This window comes from Leptodactylus fuscus, chromosome 4, assembly GCF_031893055.1.
Source record: "Leptodactylus fuscus isolate aLepFus1 chromosome 4, aLepFus1.hap2, whole genome shotgun sequence".
Taxonomy (NCBI): Eukaryota; Metazoa; Chordata; class Amphibia; order Anura; family Leptodactylidae; genus Leptodactylus; species Leptodactylus fuscus.
In genome coordinates, this window is record NC_134268.1 from 80,498,602 (window position 1) to 80,525,037 (window position 26,436).

The window sequence follows — 26,436 nt, forward strand, 5'->3', positions numbered from 1 at the left end:
CTTCTCTGTGTAGCTTCCCCTCGACATCTTCCGGCTCTGAATTCACTCTGCCAGGCATCGGGCCTGGGCAGAGCCGTCTGTGCATGCCCGCACTACAAGAAAATGTCTGCTTGCAGTCAAAGCGGCCATTTTCTTGTAGTGCGGGCATGTGCAGTCGTCTCTGCCCAGGCCCGATGCCTGGCAGCGTGAATTCAGAGCCGGAAGACGCCGCGGGGAAGCTGCACGGAGAAGACTTCTCGGAGAAACCAGCCGACCCTCACTCATGGACTTGGTAAGTTCAATTTGATCGAATGATGCCTACCCCTGAAACGAGCATTTTCCCCCCATAGAGTATAATAGGATTCGATATTCAATTCGAGTAGTCGAATATTGAAAGGCTACTTGAAACGAATATCGAATATCGAGTATTTAACTAATCGTTCATCTCTAGCATCAACCAATCAGATTACAGCACTTTTCCATAATAATAATCTGAAAAAATCAGTGTGAGGCAAGAGAACTAAACACATAAAACTCAATCCTCTTAAAATTCGGTTATCCGTGGAAGCTCGGAGACTCTATAGACTATAATGAGATCCTCCTAGTTCCTGCCTAAAAAATGTGGAGAGCAAAGTCCTGCTATAAAGTGACCCTGAATCTATTGTATTCCATGTATTGTTCCACTTTCTAAATCATTGTCTAAAGTGTATCTGATGAAAACTTGAAGTCTGCATCTTGGAATATTTTGGGGTCTTATAAAATATTCATGATATAGGACATTATTACTGATTCAAAGAATACAATCATGGGTTGTAGGTCTCCAGTTAATACTCATTAAAATCTAAATACAAGTCACATTAATTACCAGTTTTCTACACCAAAAAAGTAACAGTAAGATTAAGCTGTTATAGGTCAGATATAGTACACTCAGGGCCACTTTAACCACAGGAGCAACACTGCAACATTTTGGGTGATGTCCCGCTGTTCCAGACAACAGGCAGTGATTCCACCTCTGCGTCCTTAGGACACAGATAGAAGTTGAATACCATCCCATATTCCAAAGACATACTGATAGGGAAAAATGTACATTGTGAGCTGTATATGGGGCTCACAATCTACTTTAAAAAAAAAAAAAAAAAAAAAGAAGCGTCTGTGGCATTAACAATGATGGTTAAGGGGGGCAGGGGAAATTAAGTTAAGGGGGGGCATTAGGGGGCCCACTTTCAAAAAGTTTGCACAGGGCTCCCCATTACAATGGCCCTGACTGAACTACCAGACTACAGAACCTATATGCCCTCCTGTGACTTCTATGCCAGGAAGCTAGAAATGACCATACTATGGCTGCAGTATTACATTGTGTTACAGTTAAAAGAATATCGTGTAAGAATAAAAGAGAAACTAAGGAAGTGACAATTCACTGGTAATATTTTATGGTAGCGCACTAAGCTATACTACAGCATATCGCAATGCCCAACATATGGAACATGTACAATATCCTAGGAATACAGTATTTTAATGCACATTGTTTTCCTAAGGTCAGACATAAGCATTACATTTTCATAAGCCAAATAGGACAATGTTTCTCATTTCTTTATTATGAATAATGATAATTAACTACTTGCTGACTGCCCATTAACGTTAGATGTCTCACCTGCTGATTAACTAGTTAACATCTATGCAAGACCATGGCAAAGCAGGATCCATGGGACAGCTGTCACTGACAGCTGGAGAGAGAGGGCACAGACAGTTTATTACCGTCCCTGCCTTTTCATTCGCTTTATAGAGTGCTCAGTGAGAATGTGATCTGCTGGGTTCTACAAAAACCAGATTAGCTCGGCAATAAGTTCAAGGAGGTTGTATTACTCCTATTGCTCCAATTGTTTTGGAGCTTCCCTTGCATTGTTTCCCCCTGTTTGGATGGCGCTATGGACCATTACCCTGTGCCCTGGAACAACCCTCGATTTTGAGGGCAACTTAGTTTACCTCAGCCAATCCCTGGCCATTGTCAAAGGGAGGAGACTTCAAGTTTCCAGAAGCAGTTTGAGTGTCTAGTCATGACAGTGGAGCAAAGCAGACCTTGCTGACAGACTATGCAGCCCCTAAGGGAGAAGTATTGGTCTCTTTTCAGAGCCACCTGCCCATATACCATCATTACTGCTATGAGACAGGGAAGAATTGCTGTTATTCACCCTGAAGGGAGAAAAGTGCAAAGTTTGGAGAAGTGGATTCCCAGAATCACACAGCCTGTACCTTAAGTACACAGGTTGACAGATTACCAGAAGGACTTATTCATATACTGACCCCATACAGATAATGGGAAAGGAAGAATACAGTCATGTTAAATTACCATACAGTCCTATGAAAAAGTTTGGGCACCCCTATTAATCTTAATCATTTTTAGTTCTAAATATTTTGGTGTTTGCAACAGCCATTTCAGTTTGATATATCTAATAACTGATGGACACAGTAATATTTCAGGATTGAAATGAGGTTTATTGTACTAACAGAAAATGTGCAATGTGCATTAAACCAAAATTTGACCGGTGCAAAAGTATGGGCACCTCAACAGAAAAGTGACATTAATATTTAGTAGATCCTCCTTTTGCACAGATAACAGCCTCTAGCCACTCTGTAGCTTTTAATCAGTTCCTGGATCCTGGATGAAGGGATTTTGGACCATTCCTCTTTACAAAACAATTCAAGTTCAGTTAAGTTTGATGGTCGCTGAGCATGGACAGCCCGCTTCAAATCATCCCACAGATGTTCAATGATATTCAGGTCTGGGGACTGGGATGGCCATTCCAGAACATTGTTATTGTTCCTCTGCATGAATGCCTGAGTCGATTTGGAGCAGTGTTTTGGATCATTGTGTTGCTGAAATATCCATCCCTGGCATAACTTCAACTTCGTCACTGATTCTTGAACATTATTCTCAAGAATCTGCTGATACTGAGTGGAATCCATGCGACCCTCAACTTTAACAAGATTCCCGGTGCCGGCATTGGCCACACAGCCCCAAAGCATGATGGAACCTCCACCAAATTTTACAGTGGGTGGTAAGTGTTTTTCTTGGAATGCTGTTTTTTTTTGGACGCCATGCATAACGCCTTTTTGTATGACCAAACAACTCAATCTTTGTTTCATCAGTCCACAGGACCTTCTTCCAAAATGAAGCTGGCTTGTCCAAATGTGCTTTTGCATACCTCAGACGACTCTATTTGTGGCGTGCTTGCAGAAACGGCTTCTTTCTCATCACTCTCCCATACAGCTTCTCCTTGTGCAAAGTGCGCTGTATTGTTGACCGATGCACAGTGACACCATCTGCAGCAAGATGATGCTGCAGCTCTTTGGAGGTGGTCTGTGGATTGTCCTTGACTGTTCTCACCATTCTTCTTCTCTTCTGCCTTTCTGATATGTTTCTTGGCCTGCCACTTCTGGGTTTAACAAGAACTGTCCCTGTGGTCTTCCATTTCCTTACTATGTTCCTCACAGTGGAAACTGACAGGTTAAAGCTCTGAGACAACTTTTTGTATCCTTCCCCTGAACAACTATGTTGAACAATCTTTGTTTTCAGATGATTTGAGAGCGGGCTGTCCATGCTCGGCGACCATCAAACTTAACTGAACTTGAATTGCTTTGTAAAGAGGAATGGTCCAAAATCCCTTCATCCAGGATCCAGGAACTGATTAAAAGCTACAGGAAGCGACTAGAGGCTGTTATCATTGCAAAAGGAGGATCTACTAAATATTAATGTCACTTTTCTGCTGAGGTGCCCATACTTTTGCACCGGTCAAATTTTGGTTTAATGCATATTGCACATTTTCTGTTAGTACAATAAACCTCATTTCAATCCTGAAATATTACTGTGTCCATCAGTTATTAGATATATCAAACTGAAATGGCTGCTGCAAACACCAAAATATTTAGAACTAAAAATGATTATGATTAATAGGGGTGCCCAAACTTTTTCATAGGACTGTATTTTGTTGGCATTCCCTTTGAGCTAGTACCTGTAACATACAGTGAAAATCCGAACCACTATTCCCATCCAAGAAGCTGTATTGATACTTCAGTAACGTTACATCATTGATTCAACTACACTGTCCATTGTAATGGACCATCCAAATATAGGTCATATACTATTTTCAACATTTTCACTAACCCCACCATACACTCAATTGTATGGGGGATCCATAAAAACGGAGGTCCTTTGGGTGTAAGATGGCCGTAAAACATGGACGTTTTTCACCTCAGTTGTGTGACCGCGTCCTGGTTGTGGCTTTATTTTTAAGTTGGTTCTGGGTTTTGTTTTTGTGTTCAATTGTTTTCAATGGAATTCTTTTATATGACTTTTGCAATAAAGATACAGCATTATTTTAGTACATAGACACATTGGGTGCCTCAGTTTTTATTATTATTATTATTATTATTATTATTATTATTATTTATTGAATATATTACTTTAATAATATAAATGTTTTTCTGATTGTCTTCCTGCATATTGTTTTTTAACTAAACTATCCCATGATGAGGTAGTTCATGTTCATGGTGAGATCTCTAGTATGATCAGTCCCATCATCAACTGGATGGCCATACGAAATCTAGTTTGAATGGCCTGTGTAAAGCATCCAAAAAAGTTACCCTCACACATAATAAGAATTTTAATTGTAGGCACAGTATTTTCAGCAGTCCACAAATCTTATAACACCAATACAGTCTCCATTTCTAAGTCCATGATCTTGAGAATGATAGATTAGGTACAAAATTGGCATATATGTGATCTTCATCCATTGTATCTATATTAGGCTGAAAGAAGCAAAGTAAATGTTGTCAGAAGAAACATCATATGAAATAATATTTGCTCAGATTATGTACAATAACATTTTTTCCAATTTCCATCTGTCATTCTAGTAAATGGCCCATATGGATATTCTTATAAAGCTGTAAAACAAACATTATAATATACTCATTCCATTAATATGTACTTTCAGAAACCCTTGAAGTAATTTTTTGTCCTGCCTATTTAAGCAGAGGGTATTGGTGTATTATCACAAATCAAAAAAGCAGGTGTGGCCATGCAAATTAGTCATTTTCAACTCATTTTAAAGGGACTTTATCACCTGCCATAGGCACTCACCATGTTACAGAGAATATCACATTGATAAACAACATACTATTGTTATGTATAGATTTGGGGAATAATAGCTTTAGGCCGGGGTCACATGTTGTTAAGATGTTGTGTTTTTGTGTTGTGTTTTGTTAAGTGGATGGGAATCTGGTTAATAAAAAACCTGCATTGAAATGCTATGATTTAAAAAACGCTCTCCTGTTTGTAAATCACAGCATGTCAATTACACCTATGGAAACTATGGTGTTCTCTATATACTGTATGAACAATACAGGCAGAAAGTCCACAGAGTTTTCCAAGTTTTCCTATACGTTCTATTAAAAAAGCTGCAAAAAAAACCCCAAACATGATGCGTTTCTGCTGTGGTCTTTTCTGCAACGTTTTTTGGCTGTGGCTCAGTACATGGGGACTTACGTCACTGTACTGTATGTCACTTTTTACATTGAAATAGACATCTTATGCAAATGAGGCTGTTGGTATACTGGGGAAGGCGGTCTACCGTTCCATGGAGCACTGCTCTTACCATACGGAGCACTGCTCTTGCCATGCAGATCCCTGCCATCTCCTGCCTGCACCACCCTGTACTATGACATAATCCATGTTATTGAACATCAAGAGCAGTTCTTCCAGGGATGAAGGCCCGCCCCCAGTGCACTAAATAACTTATCTGCATTATACTTTCATTTCTTTTGTCTATAAATCTACAAAAGTGCCATACATAACAAAAGTATGTTGTGTATCAGTATAATGTGCTTAGTGTTGCCTGGGGGAAGTGGTTAGAAATAAACCTTTTTTAGGTTCAGTTAAAAAACGAAACGTTCACATACGATACGTTCTGTTCAGAGACGCTAATACCATAAAAGATTACAGTGAGGGACTTTACTTCTTCACACACCACAACCATATGGATTATCCTATCCATTATTACCTCCGCATACGTTGAACTGAAGCTGACGTCTACTTGCTTTGCCTGGATTCTCTTGTTTTTCTGTCTCCTATATTTAATAAGACAAAATATAATAGACAATAACTGTAAACCATTATGTTATTTTATGGTGTTAAAAAGTAACTGAAAGCAAACAAATAAAATCAATATGTATGGGAATGGGAGGGAAATATGTTTTACTTCCTATTATTCAGACATATTACCAACCACTATAAGCCTTGTTTAATACATTTTATACAGATTTTATAGATAAATGCTTCACCTCTCCTTATTGCAGCACAACTCTCTCTTCCCGCCAGTTATGATGATATATTACTATGGCAACTAATGGCATCTTTCCCACCATCTCCTTTCTTAAGGTGGCATCCAGATGCCATAGCAACTAGCAATTACGGATATCTACTCTAGCAGGCTATTTAGGGCCTAGGCTTAGCATCTTGTGCCTAAGTATTAGCACAATGAGGCCTATCATTAGCCTTCTATTTGGGCAATGCTCATAGTCCCCCTTATATTAATTGTATGTGGCCCTCTGCAAATTTATTGTCATTCATCCTCCTACATATCAAGTGGAAGCCCAAGGGTTGTATTGTGTATTGCATATGAATAAGAATCCTGTATTACTGTAAAGACACATTTGTATCCTTGTTGGAACTTATAATGAGCATTCCCTAGAAAGACAATGTCCAGTTTCCAAAAACTCCTGGCATTAGGTAATGTACATGAATTACACTCACAGCAGATGGTAGTAAAGATCTAGTGCTCTGCATTGTGGTACAGTGCAAATAAACTACTACGTTCCCAGTACAGCCCTACAAGTTATGTATAGATGGTGCAGGCTGTAGCAGAGACCCTGGGCAGCAGTAGAGCAGGTTTTCACTTTGGTATAGGTTCATTGGTGGGACGTCCGGCATACAATGAGGTCCCAGGACATGGAGTATAGGCTACTCAAAAAGGCTGTGCCACTGTTGTGACAGAGTAAGTTACTCTGTTCATCTAAAACTACTTTATGAGTGTTGTCTGAAGAGGAGTCCCTCTTACATGGTCACATTCAGACTGGTGTTGGTTCTGTTTCTGTAGTTCTTCTGTTCTCTCCAGTCGATACTGTAGGTTTTATTGAATAGAGTCTCGCTTTCTGGAATCCAGAGCTGTGTACTAGTTTATTCTGTACTAGTGTATAGACATCCTAGCTTCTTACAGCTTAATTCTTATTCAAGGGTATGCTGGTATAGATGAGGCTCTTGGTTTTGGCACAGCTGACTTAGTTATACACCATTATAGGATTATTGTAAAATAATGTCATTTGTGTTAAAAAACAACAACATTTTTTTCAACCCAAACTGGGCTTCCTCAGTTACAAAACATACCAGTTTGGACTTTTAACACAAAGAAGCATATTCTACATCAACCCTTTTGTGGTATACAATCAACCAAAACCAAGGAGGGAAAGATCTACTTTCCACATCTACACCAATGTGACTCAGCAGTAGGACATATCATTGGAAGAGAGCAACCCTCAAAGCAGTAGCCATGTATTCAACATGCTAAGGAGTTGTGCTATCAGACCCAGGGCCTGGGGAGGGTACAAAAAAAACTGTTACTTATCTCTCCCTGGCTCTAGGGCACTCCCTGAACATGTCGGCCATTTTTAATGATGTACAGGACGTCGGACGTCATATGAGCAGGGGCTTGTGTCGTGTCGCATAAGGACGCAAGCTCCAATCCATGTAATGTCTGGGACATCACCATGTAGGCTCAAAGCCTTCCAGAGCCAGGAGAGGTAAGTAACTTTGTTTTTAATGTTCCGTACATTCTGCTTAAGACACATTTATGCCAGAATGCTTAAAGTCATTTTGCAATTATGCCAAAACTGAGTTTCGGCGCATTGCAACCCAATTTAACCACTGAATGCAACCATAGTTACATCCGTCTCTGATTCCTTGCACTGATTTTAGAAACCTTCCATGAAGTCATTTATAGGACAAATTCCTGTGATGCTTTTCAGCCACCACTTGACTATGACCTGTATTATAAATCATTTTATAGCTAAGACCATGCATCATTATAAGGAAGAGAGGAGACTCTTCTTAGTCTGTACACTGCAGCTTAGTTGTGCACATATTAGAATTTGGAGTTTCTAATTCACCTCTGTATAATATATAATGCATATCATACTTGACATTATAATCAATGTATGGGCACAAGAGCTAAACTTGTTTGATCCCAATGGCAGCCGAGCTGTAACTGTCAGTCAGGGTCCCACTGCAACCGCTAGGATGAAAGACAAGTCAGATCATGGCAGTTTAACTTCTTAAATGCCATTGTGAATGCTTCTTTTTCAGGACGCAATATAATAGTTTATTTAATGCTAATTCTGAAGTGCTGGAATCAGTGTTAGAAAAATGTGTGCAAACTAATTCAGTTAATGCTATATACTTTTCCTCATACACAATTCTGTAGATATATTTATCCACTTGGAATATAGACACCAGTTTCCCTCTATTTTACTTGTAGAACAAATTGTGTATTTTGAATTCCTTACTCTGTACATTTTATTACATATATAATAACATGTATCTGTATTTTCTACTTACTATATATAGCGGAATAGGGGATTAGACATTTGAGGACATTAATATTAATAATATTTGCAGAATAATATGATTTTATTAAGGTCACCCAGGACAAAGACTGCCAGAAAAGCAAACCTTGTTAGAGAATGATGTAGGAGAACAGGTCATCTCTCAGGCAAGGTATAACCTGCTAACTGACAGTGGTATTAGGATAAAGAGAAGCAGGATGCAAGCAAAATGTTCCGGTAATACGACATGTACAACTAGATACAAGGGGTAGAAGTTGAATTCAATTGGTCAAAATAAATTCCTTGATAAAGAAAAAAAAAAAAAGTCTATAAAATGTATTAGACATGGGCCAAGGATCAGTTACTAAGAATATAAAGTGATTTCTGTTCATATATTACTACAGTGTTTAGGTTGTAGAATATTCCTATGCACCAGCTTAATGTGAAGGTCATATAACAGATATCTGTTTCTTCTGCTTCATGGCCACCACTAACTCGCTATAATTGTTTTTTCAGACTAATGGTTTGTTAAATATTTTATGGAACAGGCAAGTATTTGTACACGCGTCAAGAGGTTTATTTCGGAAAAGATTAAATAAACTTTGATAGTAGGCGAGACAAGGACACAACATTTGACAGACTGTCAAAAGTTGACCAAAAGGAAACTATTAAAACTGGCACTTGTGCTTCCTTACATGTGGATAGAAGTAACAATTTATAATCTTTCTTGTCTTGGTGCATCAGCTCTTGTCAGTCACAATTCATACTTGTCTTAATTCCTAATTCCAGTCTAAACTAAAGCTGAGTAACTTTCTTTTACCCACTGCACACACACATGGGTCTAGGAAACTATGGGGAAATCTTTGCAGATTCTCCCCGTACAGTCACTCTAGTGGTATTTTGCCACTGCTGCCACCTTTTTTTTGACTCCCTGACCATGCACTGATGCTATTCACTATTCTCTATCACATCTAATGTCTATGTAATGTTCTCTTATCAAAAGGAATTAACTTCTATTAGAATGCATGGAAGGTTTAAGGGCTTGGAAGCGGCACATCCATTATGGATGAAAACCTAATTGTTATGAACCAACAATGGCAAAAAATAAAAGGATCAATTTCAACAGAGATTGAGAAGTAGTTTGTTATTTGGCATATAGCACCTCATTTTGATACAATAACGTGTTTATCTAAATTCACAGTACAGTTGGGTCTTTCTTAATATGACAAAACATATTGGAGTTAAAGGTTTAACATTAACCTGAGAGAATTTATATCCAAATTGGGTTATCAGTATAGGAACAGTTTTCATTAATAGACCCCCACTCGTAACCCCTAACCCCAACTTGACTGTCTTAAAAATAATTGACCAAACACACAGTCATGTAATCTAATTTAACCGGTTAAGGACCGCCGTACGTAAAATTACGGCCTGCGGTCCAGGTACCTAAAAACCGGACTATTGTAAAAATACGTCCTGTCTTTAGGTACCTATTTCGCGGGGGGAGGGGTGCGGGGAGGACGGGGGTTAGGTGTTACCTTCCTCAATAACGTCCAGTCGGAACTGAGTCCGACTGGACGTTTTAACCCTTTCGATCGCGCCGTGAAACATCACGGCGCGATCGAAAGGCATCCGCCGACAACTGAATCAGATCGGCACCCCCCGCTGCGAGATCGGAGGGTGCCGATAGCAGGAAAAGGTAGTCTGGGGTCTGGCCAGTGACCCCAGACTGCCCGAAGCCCCCACATACCTGGTGATCCTGCCAGGACCTTCTGATGTCAGGCTGTGCGTCTACACAGCCTGACATCCTGCTACGGAATGCCATGTGGGACACCTGCAAAGTATTGCTGATTGAAGTGTCCTAAATGGACACATGAAAAAGTAAAAAAAAATGTAAAAAAAATAAAATGAAGTGTATGAAAAAAATTAATAAAGTTATAAAGCCCAAAAATCCCTTTTTCTCAATAGAAAATGAATTATATAAAAAAAGAACTAAAAAGTAATAAAAACAATGCATATTTGGTATTGTCGCGTCCGTAACAATCTGTACAATAAAACTGAAATAATATTTAATGTACACGGCGAACGCCGGAAAAAAAAAACGGAAAAAACTCGCCGGAAGTAATGATTTTTCTCCATCTCACCATACAAAATATGCTATAAAAAGTGATCAAAAAGTCATATGCATCCGACAACAGTACCAATAAAAAGCGCAGGTTGTCCCGCAAAAAATAAGCCCTCAACCAACTCTGTCAACCGAAAAATAAAAATGTTACGCCTCTTAGAAGATGCGATGCAAAAAACATTGATTTATGTCCCCAAATGTGTTTTTCCTCTGCAGAACTAGTAACACATAAAAAAATAACATAAATGAGGTATCGCCGTAACCGTACCGACCCGCAGAATAAAGGGAACATGTTACTTATACTGTACGCTGCATGGCGCAAAATTAAAAAAGTAAAACTCAATGCCAGGATTGATTTTTTTTTTTTAAAATCCAGCAAAAAAGGGTTAATAAAATGTATTCAATAAGATGTAGACACCCAAAAATGGTGTCATTACGAAATGCATCTCATCCCGCAAAGAATAAGCCCTTATATGGCCGCGTCACCAGAAACAAAGAAAATATAGCATCTCACAATGTGAAGACAAAAACCCTCAAAAATCGCCAAATTATTAGAACACAACTGGGTGCGTCATGTAGGGAATATATAAGCTGTGTGAGCGGATATCAGGGGACACCCCAGATTTACAGCTTATGAGGGAACAGACACCAGAAGTGACCCCTAAAGTGACCCCCAGAGTGACTCCCCCAATCATAGGAGCTACGGGGACATAGTAGGGAATTTGGTGTTTGCAATGTCCTCCGCACAGCTTATACATTCCCTCTTCGCCATCCGCTGTGCAGTCATGTCCGGGATACTAATACTCACTACACCCCCTGATACATTCTTTGAGGGGTGCAGTTTTCAAAATGGGGTCACTCCTGGTACCCCATGGAATCCACTTTTCTGGTACCTTACAGGCTCTACAAACATGACATGGCGTCCAGATACCAAACATCTGAATCTGTGCTCCAAAAGCCGCATAGCGCTCCTTCCCTTCTGCGCCCTGCTGTACGTCCAAACTGCAGTTTATGACACATGTATGACACATGTATGACACTGGTGTACCCCCGGATAATGGACATAATGTCATATGTGGGTATAAACTGATACTAGGGCACAGCCGGACACAGAAGGGAAGAAGGGTCATTTGGTTTTTGGAGCACAGACGGTTTGGTTTTTGGATGCCATGACACTTTTGTAGAGCTGAAACGCCAGTAATTTGGAATCCCCTGATAAATTACCTTATTTTGGAAACTACACCCCTGAAGGATTTATCCAGGGGTACAGACAGCATTTTTAACCCCCAAGTGTTGCTATAACTTTATATATATAACTATAACTGTAGTGGATTGTGAGAGGTGAAAATGACCATTTTTCCAGGAATACGTCCTTTCAGTGCGTAATATATTGTGCCCGACTTGTATCAGAGATGAACGCTCTAAAAGCTGTTGTGCCTGGGATACCCGTTTAACAGTTTTTGGAGTGTCTCTGCTGACATAAGTCGGGCACAACATGTTGCACACTGAAATGGCAAATCTGTAAAATTTTCATTTTTAACTTCTCTATCAGTTGCGATTTCATTTCTGGAAACTAAATAAATGCAACACTCAAGGGTTAAAAATTCTTGCTACACCACTTGATAAATCCCATCAGTGGGGTAGTGTCCAAAATAGGGTGACATGTCTGCGGATTCCACTTTATTGGCAATTCAGGGGCTTTGCAAAAGTGGCAAAAAAAACCAAACTGTGCTCCAAAAACCAAAATAGCGCTCCTTCCCTTCTGTCCCCGGTTGTGCCCAAACAGCCGATTCTACCCACATATGGCATTAAGTACGTTATCCGGGGTACACCAGTGTCATACATGTGGGCATACACTGCTATTTGGGTACCCAGCAGGGTGCAGATGTGAAGGAGCAATATGTGCTTTTGGAGTGCAGATTTAGATTCTTCGTTTTTGGACACCACGTCACATTTGCAGAGACCCTAAAATTGCCCCTACAAAATGGGGTCACTTCTTGGTGAATTCCAGTTTACTGGAATCTCCAGGGCTCTGCAAAAACATCATGGCGCCCAGAGGGTCCCTCTAAATCTGTATCCCAAAAGCTAAAACGCACAGTGGTCCTTCCCTTCTGAGCCCTGCTGTGTGCCCAAGCAGCAGTTTACACCCACATATATAATTTTTTGACCCCCGGGATGGCCCACTTAATAGTTTTAGGAGTGCAGGTCTCTGACAACACAAAGTGGGTGCAACGTATTGGGCACCGAAATGGCATATTTTTAAAAATTTCAATTTTCATTTTGTACATTAATTTTTGGGAAGCATTTTAGGCTCAAAATGATAATACCCCTTGATACATTCCTTGACAGGTGTAGTTTCTAAAATGGGGTCACTTTTGAGGGGTTTCCATTGTATTGATACTTTAGGGGCTCTGCAAATGCGACATGGCACCTGAAAACTATTCCAGCAACATCTGCCCTCCAAAATCCAAATAGCGCTCTTTCCATTCTGAGCCCCAGCATGTACCCATACAGCAGATTTTGGCCACATATGGGGTATTGCCGTGTTCAGAAGAAATTCTGTAACAAACTGTGGGGGGGCTTTTAATTCTTAAACTATTTGCAAAATTAAAACTATGGCGCTAAATGGACAATTTATTGGGAAAAAAAGTAATTTTTCATTTTCACGTCCCAATGTTAATAAAATCTGTGAAACACCTGTGAGGCCAAAATACTCACTCTACCCCTAGACAAATTCTATGAGGGGTGTAGTTTCCAAAATGGGGTCACTTATAGGGGGTTTCCACTGTATTGGTACTTTAGGGGCTCTGCAAATGCGACATGGGACCTGAAAAATATTCCAGCAAAATCTGCCCTCCAAAAGCCAAATAGCCCTCTTTCCATTCTGAGCCCCGCCATGTTCCCATACAGCAGATTATGACCACATATGGGGCATTTCTGTGTTCAGCAGAATTTGTGTAACGAAGTTTATGGAGCTTTTTCTCCTTTATCCTCTTGTGAAAATTAAAAACTTGGGGCTAAATTGACAGTTTGTTGAAAAAAAAGTAATTTTTCATTTTCATGGCCCAATGTTAATAAAATCTGTGAAACAGCTGTAGGGTCAAAATGCTCACTCTACCCTTTAATATGTTCTGTGGGGGGTATAGTTTCCCAAATGGGGTCACTTTTAGGGGGTTTCCACTGTATTGGTACTCTAGGGGCTCTGCTAATGCGACATGGCACCTAAAATTATTCCAGCAAAATCTGCCATCCAAAAGCCAAATAGCGCTCCTTCCATTCTGAGCCCCGCCATGTTCCCATACAGCAGATTATAGCCACATATGGGGTATTGCCGTGTTCAGGAGAAATTGTTTAACAAACTGTGGGGGGCTTTTACTCCTTTAACCCCTTGTGAAAATGAAAACTTTGGAGATAAAGTGACATTTTAGTAATTTTTCATTTACACATCCCAATGTTAGTAAAATCTGTGAAACAACTGTAGGGTCTAAATGCTGACTATACCCCTTGATGAATTCTGTGAGGGGTGTGGATTCTAAAATGGGGTCACTTTTGGGGGGTTTCCATTGTTTTGGTACTCTAGGGTCTCTGCAAATAGGGCATGGCGCTGAAAATTATTCCAGCAAAATCTGCTGTTCAAACACCCAGTGTCGCTCCTTCCCTTCCATGCACTGCCGTGTGCCCAAAAATCAGTTTACACCCACATGTGGGGTATTTCTGTGCACGGGAGAAATTGCACAATAAACTGTCAGATGCATTTTCTCCTTCAACCCTTTGTGAATGTGTTAATTTTGGGTCTAAATGAATGTATTAGTGAAAAAAAATGAAATGTCTAAATTTCACTGCCATATTATTTTTATTCTTATGAAATGCTTAAAGGGTTAACAAACATCCCAAATGCTGTTTTGAATAATTTGAGGGGTGCAGTTTTGAAAATGGGGTAATTTATGGGGGTTTCTATTATACAGGCCTTTATAATTACTTTCAGAACTGAAGTGGTCCCTAAAAAATTGGTTTGGAGAATTTTCTTGTAAATCTGGAAAATCGCTGTTACACTTGTAAGCCTTGTGACGTCCAAAATAAATTAAAATACAATCAAAAGATGATGCCAATATAAAGCAGAGATATGGGAGATAATATTTATTCATGTATTTGGATGGTATGACTATCCGCCTGAAAAGCAGAGAATTTCACATTTTGAAAATTGCAATTTTTTTCAAATTTCCATCAAATTTCCTAGTTTTTTTATAAATAAATGCAAAAATATTGATTAGTGTTTACCACTAACATGAAGTATAATGTGTTACGAGAAAACCATCTCAAATTCATTTGTGTAAGTTAAAGCGTCTCAAAGTTATTGCCATTTAAAGTGACACATGTCAGTTTTGAAAAAAGAGGCCTGGTCTTTAACATACTTTTGGGCCTGGTCCTTAACCGGTTAAACTACCATTTATAGTACTTGAACTACTTTCAATGACTGAGAGCAGGGGTGTATCTTCAGGGGGTTGTAAGGGAATAGCTATAGCGGCAATTCCCCAGTAGCTGCTGGTGAACTCTGGAGGGAGGGGCACAATAGACAGTGAGCCCTAAGCTGAAACCCCCCACTGTCCCTTCCTGCTTGCTGGTCCTATCATAAGCAATAGGCAGCAACTGGTCAACGGGTCCTTCCTATATATGTGACAACACAAAACGAAGACAAGATAAACAACAACAAAGGGAGGTCAGCTAGCCAAGGGTGCAGTAGCAGTTGTGCAATGCAGTACAGAATCAAAACTCAAGAGAGTAGTCACAAAGGAAGCCAAGGGTCAGAGATCAGTAATACAATAGTAGCAGAAGAAGAGCTTATCAGAGACAGTCACAATAGCCAGCAAGTCTGAGAGGGCTGGTCTCCAGTATATAGGAAGCCCAAGACCCACCCTAGGCTTGATTGGAAGACAGGCTGTCAGTCACACAGGCCAGACTAGAATTAAGTAATTGAAGAACACAGAGAAACAACTTTCAGGAGATGGGTGTAGTAGAATTCAATTACAGAGATAGAGCAGTGTTCACAGAGTGCAATGAAAAACACTAAGCAAAGAATCAAACTGAACTCGCCTCCTGAGCTGCAGCGTGCAAGCGGAAGGTGGCGCAGAGACCCAGACTGGGAGAGACGTTACAGGGGTGCAAAAAAAGATGCAGTTGCACTCGGGCCCAGGTTCCTTAGGGTCTATAATGTGTCTTTTTCCTATATAAGAAGACTCTTTCTATATACAAAGCATTATATTTCCAGGGTCTGGTACAGATTTTGCACTGGGGTCCAGGAGCTTCATGTTATAGTGCATGAAAAAAATAATATCCAGCACAACGATTGGTCTGAATAAAACTTAGCCTTTAATAGATAGGGACATTGGGTCCCATAAAAAACCACAACACAGACATCGAGCTCAATGTCTCTGTTGTGTTTTTTTATGGGACCCAATGTCCCTATCTATTAAAGGCTAAGTTTTATTCGGACCAATCGTTGTGCTGGATATTCTTTTTTCATGCACTATGTTCTTTGCCTAAACCCAGTAGGCTGTATCCGTGCATAACAGATGTCCCATATATAAGCACTTTATCAGAGCATAGAGCTGTGGACTGTTTATGACTTTTGGAGCTTCATGTTATATCTATGACTGAAAGTAACCTAAACTAAGATAACAAATGACAGCTGTAAACTGAGACTTTGACGGCTTACAGTAATCATTGGCTGGTTCAGATCACATCTTGTTATTCTCGGTCATTACAAGTAGGTCATTGATAGCTGTGGGCAGCATGAAAGCTATAAGCCGAAAGTCTTAGTTTACAGCTGTCATTGGCTGGTTTAGGTTAGGTTACTGTTTGTCATTAAAAGTAGGTCAATGACCTGTATTCAATGGCTGATAATAAGCAAGACCACATAATCTAAACCAGCCAATGACAGCTTAACCTCAGAGTCTCAGTTTACGGCTTACTGAAAGCACACAACTTTAGTTTATGTAATCTATCAATTTATCACTTCCAAAAGGGACAAGGCCAATGATAAAGAGCCATGGGCTGAAACAAACAATAAAATATTGAATTTATGGCTGTTTTATGTTATGCCAAAAAACAGATGTGAGGTTTCATACAGCGATAAATAAATGTCAGAATTACATAAAATTGATGTAAATAGCTTTTTAGACTTTTTTCTAAGAAATAATATTTTATATATTATAGCTATATGAAATGTAGCTGCCATAGTGAAATTGTTATAGCACTTACCATACAATACATAAAGCTGCGATGGTGAAGATCACAACAATAATAAGTAAAGATATCCCACATATTAAAGCAAATGTGCTTATTGGTGTTCTACCTAAAGAAATAAAATAATGCATTATGAGAATTAGTAGTACAGTACAGTGAAATCCTATAGGTAAGAAAGTGACAAAGGGGCTTTTGGGTTAACAATAATCTCTATGAAATTAAAGGAGTTGTCAATAAAAGAAGAGTGCTGCTCTTTCTGAAGAGTGTGATGATCCTTTATTCTATCATCAGACATCCCAATATAATTGTTCTTAATAAAAAAAATTAAAAAAAAAGGAAAACATGCTCTAGTGACACCTTTCAGAAGACAACACTATGTACAACAATGTCTTGACTAGAAAAAAAAAATAGTGACATGATCTGGGATTAAAGACAAAGCAGAATATCTCCTCCAAAAGAAAGAGACTCATCCACAGACAGCTGTTGCCTCTCCTCAGTGCAAAGCAGGATACTGGTTAGAGGCCATAGAGGTGGGACAGAAGGGGTAGTGTATGCCTTCACAGGTCAATTTTTGGCATTCAGAGCCTGACAAGACCATAGATGCCCTGTTACATCGTCTGGGAAAAGAACAAGCTGATAAATTCTTCTAGATTGAAAAAAAACATGTTTTAGAAAAGATGGTAGCTTCTTAGAAATCAAAGCTTGATTTTTAAGAAATGTAGTGACGTGATCTGAGATATCTTTTCCAAAAGGAAGAGTGAAACATCCACAGACTGCTGTTTCATAGTTACTATCCATCTTCAGAGTGAAGCAGGTTATCTAGTTGAGAGGTCATAGCTGTGGGTCAGAAGGGGTATTATGTCTCCTTAAGGAGGCTGCCTTTGCAGGACACCTATCAATGTGGACAGTCTTACAGATCATTCATGTTCTACTAAGAATTCTGGGAAAAGAATATGCAAATAATTTCTCTTTGATAGATGAAAGAGAACTTGTTTTAGCACCATCTTTTGTATGGTTCCATATAGATCAATGCCTGATTTTCAAAAAAAACATAATGGCATGATCTGGGACGAAACCTAAACCAGAATATCTCCTTCAAAAGAACATTAGACCCATTTGCAAACAGCTGTATCGGGGTTAATGTCCCTCATCAGTGCAGAACAAGGTACTGTTTGGTTCAATGAGAAGCATAGATGCAGGTACTATGTCTCCAAATCAAAAGAAAAAAGTTCTAAAGTTGAACTTTTTTTTAAATTTACTATATATATGCTATAAAATGGTACTACTGAACAATCCGAAACATCTGAAAAATAACTCCCCATATTCAGAAGTAAGCCAAAATAAACCTCAATGTAAAAAATAAACCTTAATAGATCAGTACTTTGACAATCCACTTAACAAAATGGCCAACCATTTGACAATGCTAAATTGTATCATGAAGACAATGCATTTTTATATGACCTTTATTTGCCAGAATGGAGAACCCCTAATGTTTCCTTCACCATCACAGAGTTGATACTTTCATAATATATATATATATATATATATATATATATATATATATATATATATACAGTCCTATGAAAAATCTTAATAATTTTTAGTTCTAAATATTTTGGTGTTTGCAGCAGCCATTTCAGTTTGATATATCTAATAACTGATGGACACAGTAATATTTCAGGATTGAAATGAGGTTGATTGTACTAAAAGAAAATGTGCAATATGCATTAAACCAAAATTTGACCGGTGCAAAAGTATGGGCACCTCAACAGAAAAGTGACACTAATATTTAGTAGATCCTCCTTTTGCAAAGATAACAGCCTCTAGTCGCTTCCTGTAGCTTTTAATCAGTTCCTGGATCCTGGATGAAGGTATTTTGGACCATTTCTTTCTACAAAACAATTCAAGTTTGGTTAAGTTTGATGGTTGCCGAGCATGGACAACCCACTCTCAAATGATCTGAAAACAAAGATTTTTCAACATAGTTGTTCAGGGGAAGGATAAAAAAAATTGTCTCAGAGATTTAACCTGTCAGTTTCCACTGTGAAGAACATAGTAAGGAAATGGTTTCGCAGGGATACAGTCGATGTCCCAGTGTTTGAAGCTAGGGTCCCACCCCGTATTCAATATTAAAGAAGAGAGCTTCACACAAATATGTGCCACCAAATAAAAGTGTTTTATTGGTAGAGCGTGATGGAGCAAACGTTTTCGGCCACAATAGGCCTTTTTCAAGCTCTACATGAAAAAGATAGTAACAACCAAAATCAGTATGTACAACACCAGCACACTTCCAATATACAATTTCACCAATATTTACATATGGACATTTATATACATAGGAGAACCATGTGAATGTTGTTATAATTATACTCCGGGTGGTTTCAACAAGAGAAACTAAGAGAGACATAATATATAGTAAACTGAGTTAGGGTAGATGAACATGCCAGAAAAGGTACTAGAACATAAAGACAACCATCTATCCTGGACTCCTATACATATCAATCAGCATAAGCCATGACAGTATTATATCATATCAAATAGTATAGGGAGCAGAGGCCAGAATAAAGCAAAGAGTAAAGAAACAATAAACAAAGAATACACATATACCTGTATGTATGATGCAAGAAATCAATAAAGACAAAGTCCAGCAGGTCAAGAGGGGTCCAGTTTCCTAGGAGTACCATAAGGTTCTAGTTAGAACCAAGAAAATAACATGAATGTATGCACCGAGAGCTCGTCTCTAGGGGTCCTTACCTCTGCTGCCGCTATCCGGAAACCCGCTCCCCAGATGGGGAAAATGAAAATAAGTGAATGACACTATGCGCACAAGAATAAAGGGGTTAACTCCCACAGGAAAGCGCTACAATCGTGGCGTCTCCCCTGCTATAAATAGAGCACAGGATCACATGTGATCCGTAGTGCCTGCGCGTGTACCCGGAAGTGCGGGTGTAGTTGAAATGCGCATGCGCGTGTCAAAGCCGACTCGCGCATGCGCAGTGACTAAAAAATGAAACTTAGTAAAAAAAAGGGGCAGAGAGACTGGACGGACGGCGCATGCGTGCGCCCAGCTCGTCCGGTAATATACAAGAGGAGGAATAAAGTGATTGTAAGTAGCGAAATGTAGTAATAACAAGTGAACTAATACACATCCTAAAGGGGTAAGAGAAAATAGATAATAATCCAAGGGGATACACCAAGATTATGATAAAAGGAAAAAGGCATGAGTGACAAGAGTGAAAAGAAGACAGAAAGAAAGAGAATGGAACAAAAAGAAAGGAAAGAGAGAGGAAAGAGAATGCAACTAAAACTACAACTAGACAAAAACGAAAAAAGTAAAGAATAAAAAATAAAAAATAAAAAATAATAAAAAATAAAAAATAAAATATGAAAAATATAAAAGATCATAAAAAATAAAGAAAAACGAATCTTATGCACAATGAAAAAATGAAAAAATGAAAAATAAAAATTAAAAAATAATAATATTTAATTAATGAAAAAATAAAGAGAAAAATTAAAGAAAAAGTGCAAAGTTTCGGCAAGGATACTGTTGAAGGCGGGCCCAGTAGGGTCAGTCAGAGGTAGACCTAGCGAGCCTGTGGAATAAAATACATACAGGTAAGTATAATTAAATCATGGCATGTTAATCAATGAATATAATGAACAATAATCAACAAAGTAGATAGAACATTGGTTTACAAATACGCATGAATTTCGTATTCTCGGTTCATGCCACGTGGCTCCATAGTCTGCAATCTATGGATCCAGTGAGCCTCACGTTTTTTGAGAAGAGTGATCCTGTTACCGCCTCTACGTGGATTTTCCACGTGTTCCAGAACTTGAAATCTAAGTTGGGAAACACTGTGCCCTGCCTGAATAAAGTGTGCTGGTATAGGTAAAAGTAGATTATGACAACGGATGTTTGATTTGTGTTGTTTGATGCGGTCTCGCACACGTTGGGTGGTCTCCCCAACGTATGCGAGACCGCACGGACATTTGATAAGATATACTACAAAATTGGTGTTACAAGTGAAAAAATCATGGATGGGGAAAGTCTGACCAGAGTGAGGGTGGTAAATTTTGTCGCCTTTAAGTATATTGGAACATTGATGGCAGCCAAGACATGGAAAGGTACCATGTCTTTGGCTGCTAAGAAAGGTTTGGCGAGGCTCCTTAATTTCTGATCCTAGGTCAGCTTTAACCAACCTGTCCCTCAGATTTTTGGGACGTTTAAAACAGGCACGAAAATTATTCTGAAACTCGGGGATTTCGGGATACGCTCTGGATAGTAGGGGCCAGTGTCTTCTTAGAATGCTATGAATTTTGTAGCTAAAAGGATGGTAAGAATGTACAAAAGTGATCCTCCAGATAGAGGGTGCAGAACTCCAGCTACGTTCCTCATGCCCTAATGGCGAATTTTCTGCCCTAAAGGAGAAACTGGATAGTAATCTATCACAGTTTCGCAAGGATGTTCAGGCGCAGAAGAGGAAGAAATTCCTCAGAGATCAAGAGGACTATAGAATGGATAGGGTTTATAGATGGAAGGAGGGGTATCCTGACAACCGCACTAACTTTCGTCAAAGGTTTGCCTCCCCAGATACTTCAGACTCTAGCATCACTAGCAACAAATCCTACGGGAGTAGGACTACCGGCCAATTCTCCAGAGGTACTACCAGAAGGAGAGGAAGGCAGAATATAACACCCTCTACCTCCACCATGTCCACAAGGTCACAGGTAGGAATTTCCTCCCCCTCCCTTACTGTAACCCCACACAATGAAAGGGGATCACTGGTTGTGAACATTTCCTCTAAGATTCTGAGTCCAGCACAAATCGATTTGCTACAAAAGGGCTTATCTTTCTGTCCCACCTATGGATTTAATTTGTTTCAACATGACTTTGATATGCATAGATTGTTTAGACTACTTAGATTAAAAGTACATTTTTCAAAATCCCCGAGTATTCCTACCACACATGATTCACCTAGCCTAATATCATGTAAAGAATTGGGCTTAACTATGAAAAGTACTTTTCTACCTCCAAAGAATTCTCCTGCTGTGGAAACAGTTATTTCATTAATTCAAAAAGATCTTGAAATCTTTCGTAATAATATTGAAAAGGATAAACTCACTTGTACATCTAACCTTTCCCAAAACGATAGGATAGCATTGCAACAACTAACTAGAGATGACTCTCTAGTTATAAAACCTGCCGACAAAGGCGGCGCGATTGTTGTCATGGATAAATCTAATTACATTAAGGAGATCAAAAGACAGCTAGCTGATACTGATGTATATACCCCTTTACAACATAACCCCTTACCTAAAATTGTGACCCGTATTAATGGAGTTCTGGCCAAACATTTGGCTACAAATACCATTGATCAATACACCGCCAATCTTCTCAATAAACATGATCCAATAACTCCAGTCATCTATATTTTACCCAAAATTCATAAATGCCTGATCGATCCTCCTGGTCGTCCAATTGTGGCTTCCAGTGACTCGGTCCTCTCTCCACTCTCCATTTTTGTTGAAAAAATATTAACACCACACGTCAAAAACACTCGTTCTTTTTTACTCGACACATCTGCATTTTTACATCTTATCCACAGTATGGATACACCCCCACCAGATGCACTTCTTGTCACACTCGATGTGGTTAGTCTTTACACATCGATACAACATGACAAAGGCATACGGGCAAGCCGCATTCTGTTGGAATCTAATAACGTAGATTCAAAAATCGTTAATCTGTGCGTTGATTTATTAGAAATCATTCTCAATGAGAATTATTTTATGTTTCAAGACACTTTTTATGCACAGAAACGCGGGACCGCAATGGGTTCTAATGTGGCACCTCCCTATGCCAATGCCTACATGGCATTGTTTGAGGAATCATTCATATATACCAACATCCTATTCCGTGAACATGCTACCACTTGGAAAAGATATATAGATGACGTCTTCTGCGTCTGGACGGGTTCTATCACTACCCTTATGGAATTTGTTGATTATCTAAATAACATTTGGCCCGAGTTGAAATTTACACTCCATTATGACATCAGAAGTATCAGTTTCTTAGACACACTCATCACTAAATCAGAAACAGGTGAACTTAGGTCTGACATCTTCAGTAAAGAAACTGATCGCAACAGTATCCTACACTTTTCCAGCTGCCATCCGAAACCTACTAAAAATTCTCTTCCAAAATCTCAATTCCTTCGTGTTAAGAGAATAGTTCAGGATACTGCGACAAGGGAGCTGAGATACAAAGAAATGGAGAACAAATTCTCAACTCGAGGTTACCCCCAAAAAATTCTACAGAAAGCCTTGACTGAGGCCAAACAAGCTGCCCCAACGTCTTCTAGCCCCCGGCAGGAAGACAGGAGGATCACTTTTGTACATTCTTACCATCCTTTTAGCTACAAAATTCATAGCATTCTAAGAAGACACTGGCCCCTACTATCCAGAGCGTATCCCGAAATCCCCGAGTTTCAGAATAATTTTCGTGCCTGTTTTAAACGTCCCAAAAATCTGAGGGACAGGTTGGTTAAAGCTGACCTAGGATCAGAAATTAAGGAGCCTCGCCAAACCTTTCTTAGCAGCCAAAGACATGGTACCTTTCCATGTCTTGGCTGCCATCAATGTTCCAATATACTTAAAGGCGACAAAATTTACCACCCTCACTCTGGTCAGACTTTCCCCATCCATGATTTTTTCACTTGTAACACCAATTTTGTAGTATATCTTATCAAATGTCCGTGCGGTCTCGCATACGTTGGGGAGACCACCCAACGTGTGCGAGACCGCATCAAACAACACAAATCAAACATCCGTTGTCATAATCTACTTTTACCTATACCAGCACACTTTATTCAGGCAGGGCACAGTGTTTCCCAACTTAGATTTCAAGTTCTGGAACACGTGGAAAATCCACGTAGAGGCGGTAACAGGATCACTCTTCTCAAAAAACGTGAGGCTCACTGGATCCATAGATTGCAGACTATGGAGCCACGTGGCATGAACCGAGAATACGAAATTCATGCGTATTTGTAAACCAATGTTCTATCTACTTTGTTGATTATTGTTCATTATATTCATTGATTAACATGCCATGATTTAATTATACTTACCTGTATGTATTTTATTCCACAGGCTCGCTAGGTCTACCTCTGACTGACCCTACTGGGCCCGCCTTCAACAGTATCCTTGCCGAAACTTTGCACTTTTTCTTTAATTTTTCTCTTTATTTTTTCATTAATTAAATATTATTATTTTTTAATTTTTATTTTTCATTTTTTCATTTTTTCATTGTGCATAAGATTCGTTTTTCTTTATTTTTTATGATCTTTTATATTTTTCATATTTTATTTTTTATTTTTTATTATTTTTTATTTTTTATTTTTTATTCTTTACTTTTTTCGTTTTTGTCTAGTTGTAGTTTTAGTTGCATTCTCTTTCCTCTCTCTTTCCTTTCTTTTTGTTCCATTCTCTTTCTTTCTGTCTTCTTTTCACTCTTGTCACTCATGCCTTTTTCCTTTTATCATAATCTTGGTGTATCCCCTTGGATTATTATCTATTTTCTCTTACCCCTTTAGGATGTGTATTAGTTCACTTGTTATTACTACATTTCGCTACTTACAATCACTTTATTCCTCCTCTTGTATATTACCGGACGAGCTGGGCGCACGCATGCGCCGTCCGTCCAGTCTCTCTGCCCCTTTTTTTACTAAGTTTCATTTTTTAGTCACTGCGCATGCGCGAGTCGGCTTTGACACGCGCATGCGCATTTCAACTACACCCGCACTTCCGGGTACACGCGCAGGCACTACGGATCACATGTGATCCTGTGCTCTATTTATAGCAGGGGAGACGCCACGATTGTAGCGCTTTCCTGTGGGAGTTAACCCCTTTATTCTTGTGCGCATAGTGTCATTCACTTATTTTCATTTTCCCCATCTGGGGAGCGGGTTTCCGGATAGCGGCAGCAGAGGTAAGGACCCCTAGAGACGAGCTCTCGGTGCATACATTCATGTTATTTTCTTGGTTCTAACTAGAACCTTATGGTACTCCTAGGAAACTGGACCCCTCTTGACCTGCTGGACTTTGTCTTTATTGATTTCTTGCATCATACATACAGGTATATGTGTATTCTTTGTTCATTGTTTCTTTACTCTTTGCTTTATTCTGGCCTCTGCTCCCTATACTATTTGATATGATATAATACTGTCATGGCTTATGCTGATTGATATGTATAGGAGTCCAGGATAGATGGTTGTCTTTATGTTCTAGTACCTTTTCTGGCATGTTCATCTACCCTAACTCAGTTTACTATATATTATGTCTCTCTTAGTTTCTCTTGTTGAAACCACCCGGAGTATAATTATAACAACATTCACATGGTTCTCCTATGTATATAAATGTCCATATGTAAATATTGGTGAAATTGTATATTGGAAGTGTGCTGGTGTTGTACATACTGATTTTGGTTGTTACTATCTTTTTCATGTAGAGCTTGAAAAAGGCCTATTGTGGCCGAAAACGTTTGCTCCATCACGCTCTACCAATAAAACACTTTTATTTGGTGGCACATATTTGTGTGAAGCTCTCTTCTTTAATAGTAAGGAAATGGAAGACCACAGGGACAGTTCTTGTTAAGCCCAGAAGTGGCAGGCCAAGAAAAATATCAGAAAGGCAGAGAAGACGAATGGTGAGAACAGTCAAGGACAATCCACAGACCACCTCCAAAGAGCTGCAGCATCATCTTGCTGCAGATGGTGTCACTGTGCATCGCTCAACAATACAGAGCACTTTGCACAAGGAGAAGCTGTATGGGAGAGTGATGAGAAAGAAGCTGTTTCTGCAAGCGCGCCACAAACAGAGTCGCCTGAGGTATGCAAAAGCACATTTGGACAAGCCAGCTTCATTTTGGAAGAAGGTCCTGTGGACTGATGAAACAAAGATTGTGTTATTTGGTCATACAAAAAGGCGTTATGCATTCCAAGAAAAACACTTGCTACCCACTGTACAATTTGGTGGAGGTTCCATCATGCTTTGGGGCTCTGTGGCCAATGCTGGCACTGGGAATCTTGTTAAAGTTGAGGGTCGCATGGATTCCACTCAGTATCAGCAGATTCTTGAGAATAATGTTCAAGAATCAGTGACGATGTTGAAGTTACGCCGGGGATGGATATTTCAGCAAGACAATGATCCAAAACACAGCTCCAAATCGACTCAGGCATTCATGCAGAGGAACAATTACAATGTTCTGGAATGGCCATCCCAGTCCCCAGACCTGAATATCATTGAACATCTGTGGGATGATTTGAGAGCGGGCTGTCCATGCTCGGCGACCATCAAACTTAACTGAACTTGAATTGTTTTGTAAAGAGGAATGGTCCAAAATACCTTCATCCAGGATCCAGGAACTGATTAAAAGC

At 39.3% G+C, this 26,436-nt stretch overlaps 1 protein-coding gene across 1 annotated transcript in view; it reads right to left on the reverse strand.

Annotated features, from left to right (window-relative positions):
- Window positions 1–4,704: 4,704 nt before the first annotated feature.
- CD226 (CD226 molecule) overlaps window positions 4,705–26,436 on the reverse strand; it is a 56,006-nt gene continuing 34,274 nt past the window's right edge. Inside the window, exons 4-6 of the mRNA XM_075270776.1 lie at window positions 17,015–17,108; window positions 6,036–6,102; window positions 4,705–4,785 (exon numbers count right to left, since the gene is read on the reverse strand). Coding sequence (XP_075126877.1) covers window positions 4,705–4,785; window positions 6,036–6,102; window positions 17,015–17,108 — 242 coding nt within the window. The remainder of the gene's footprint in view (window positions 4,786–6,035; window positions 6,103–17,014; window positions 17,109–26,436) is intronic.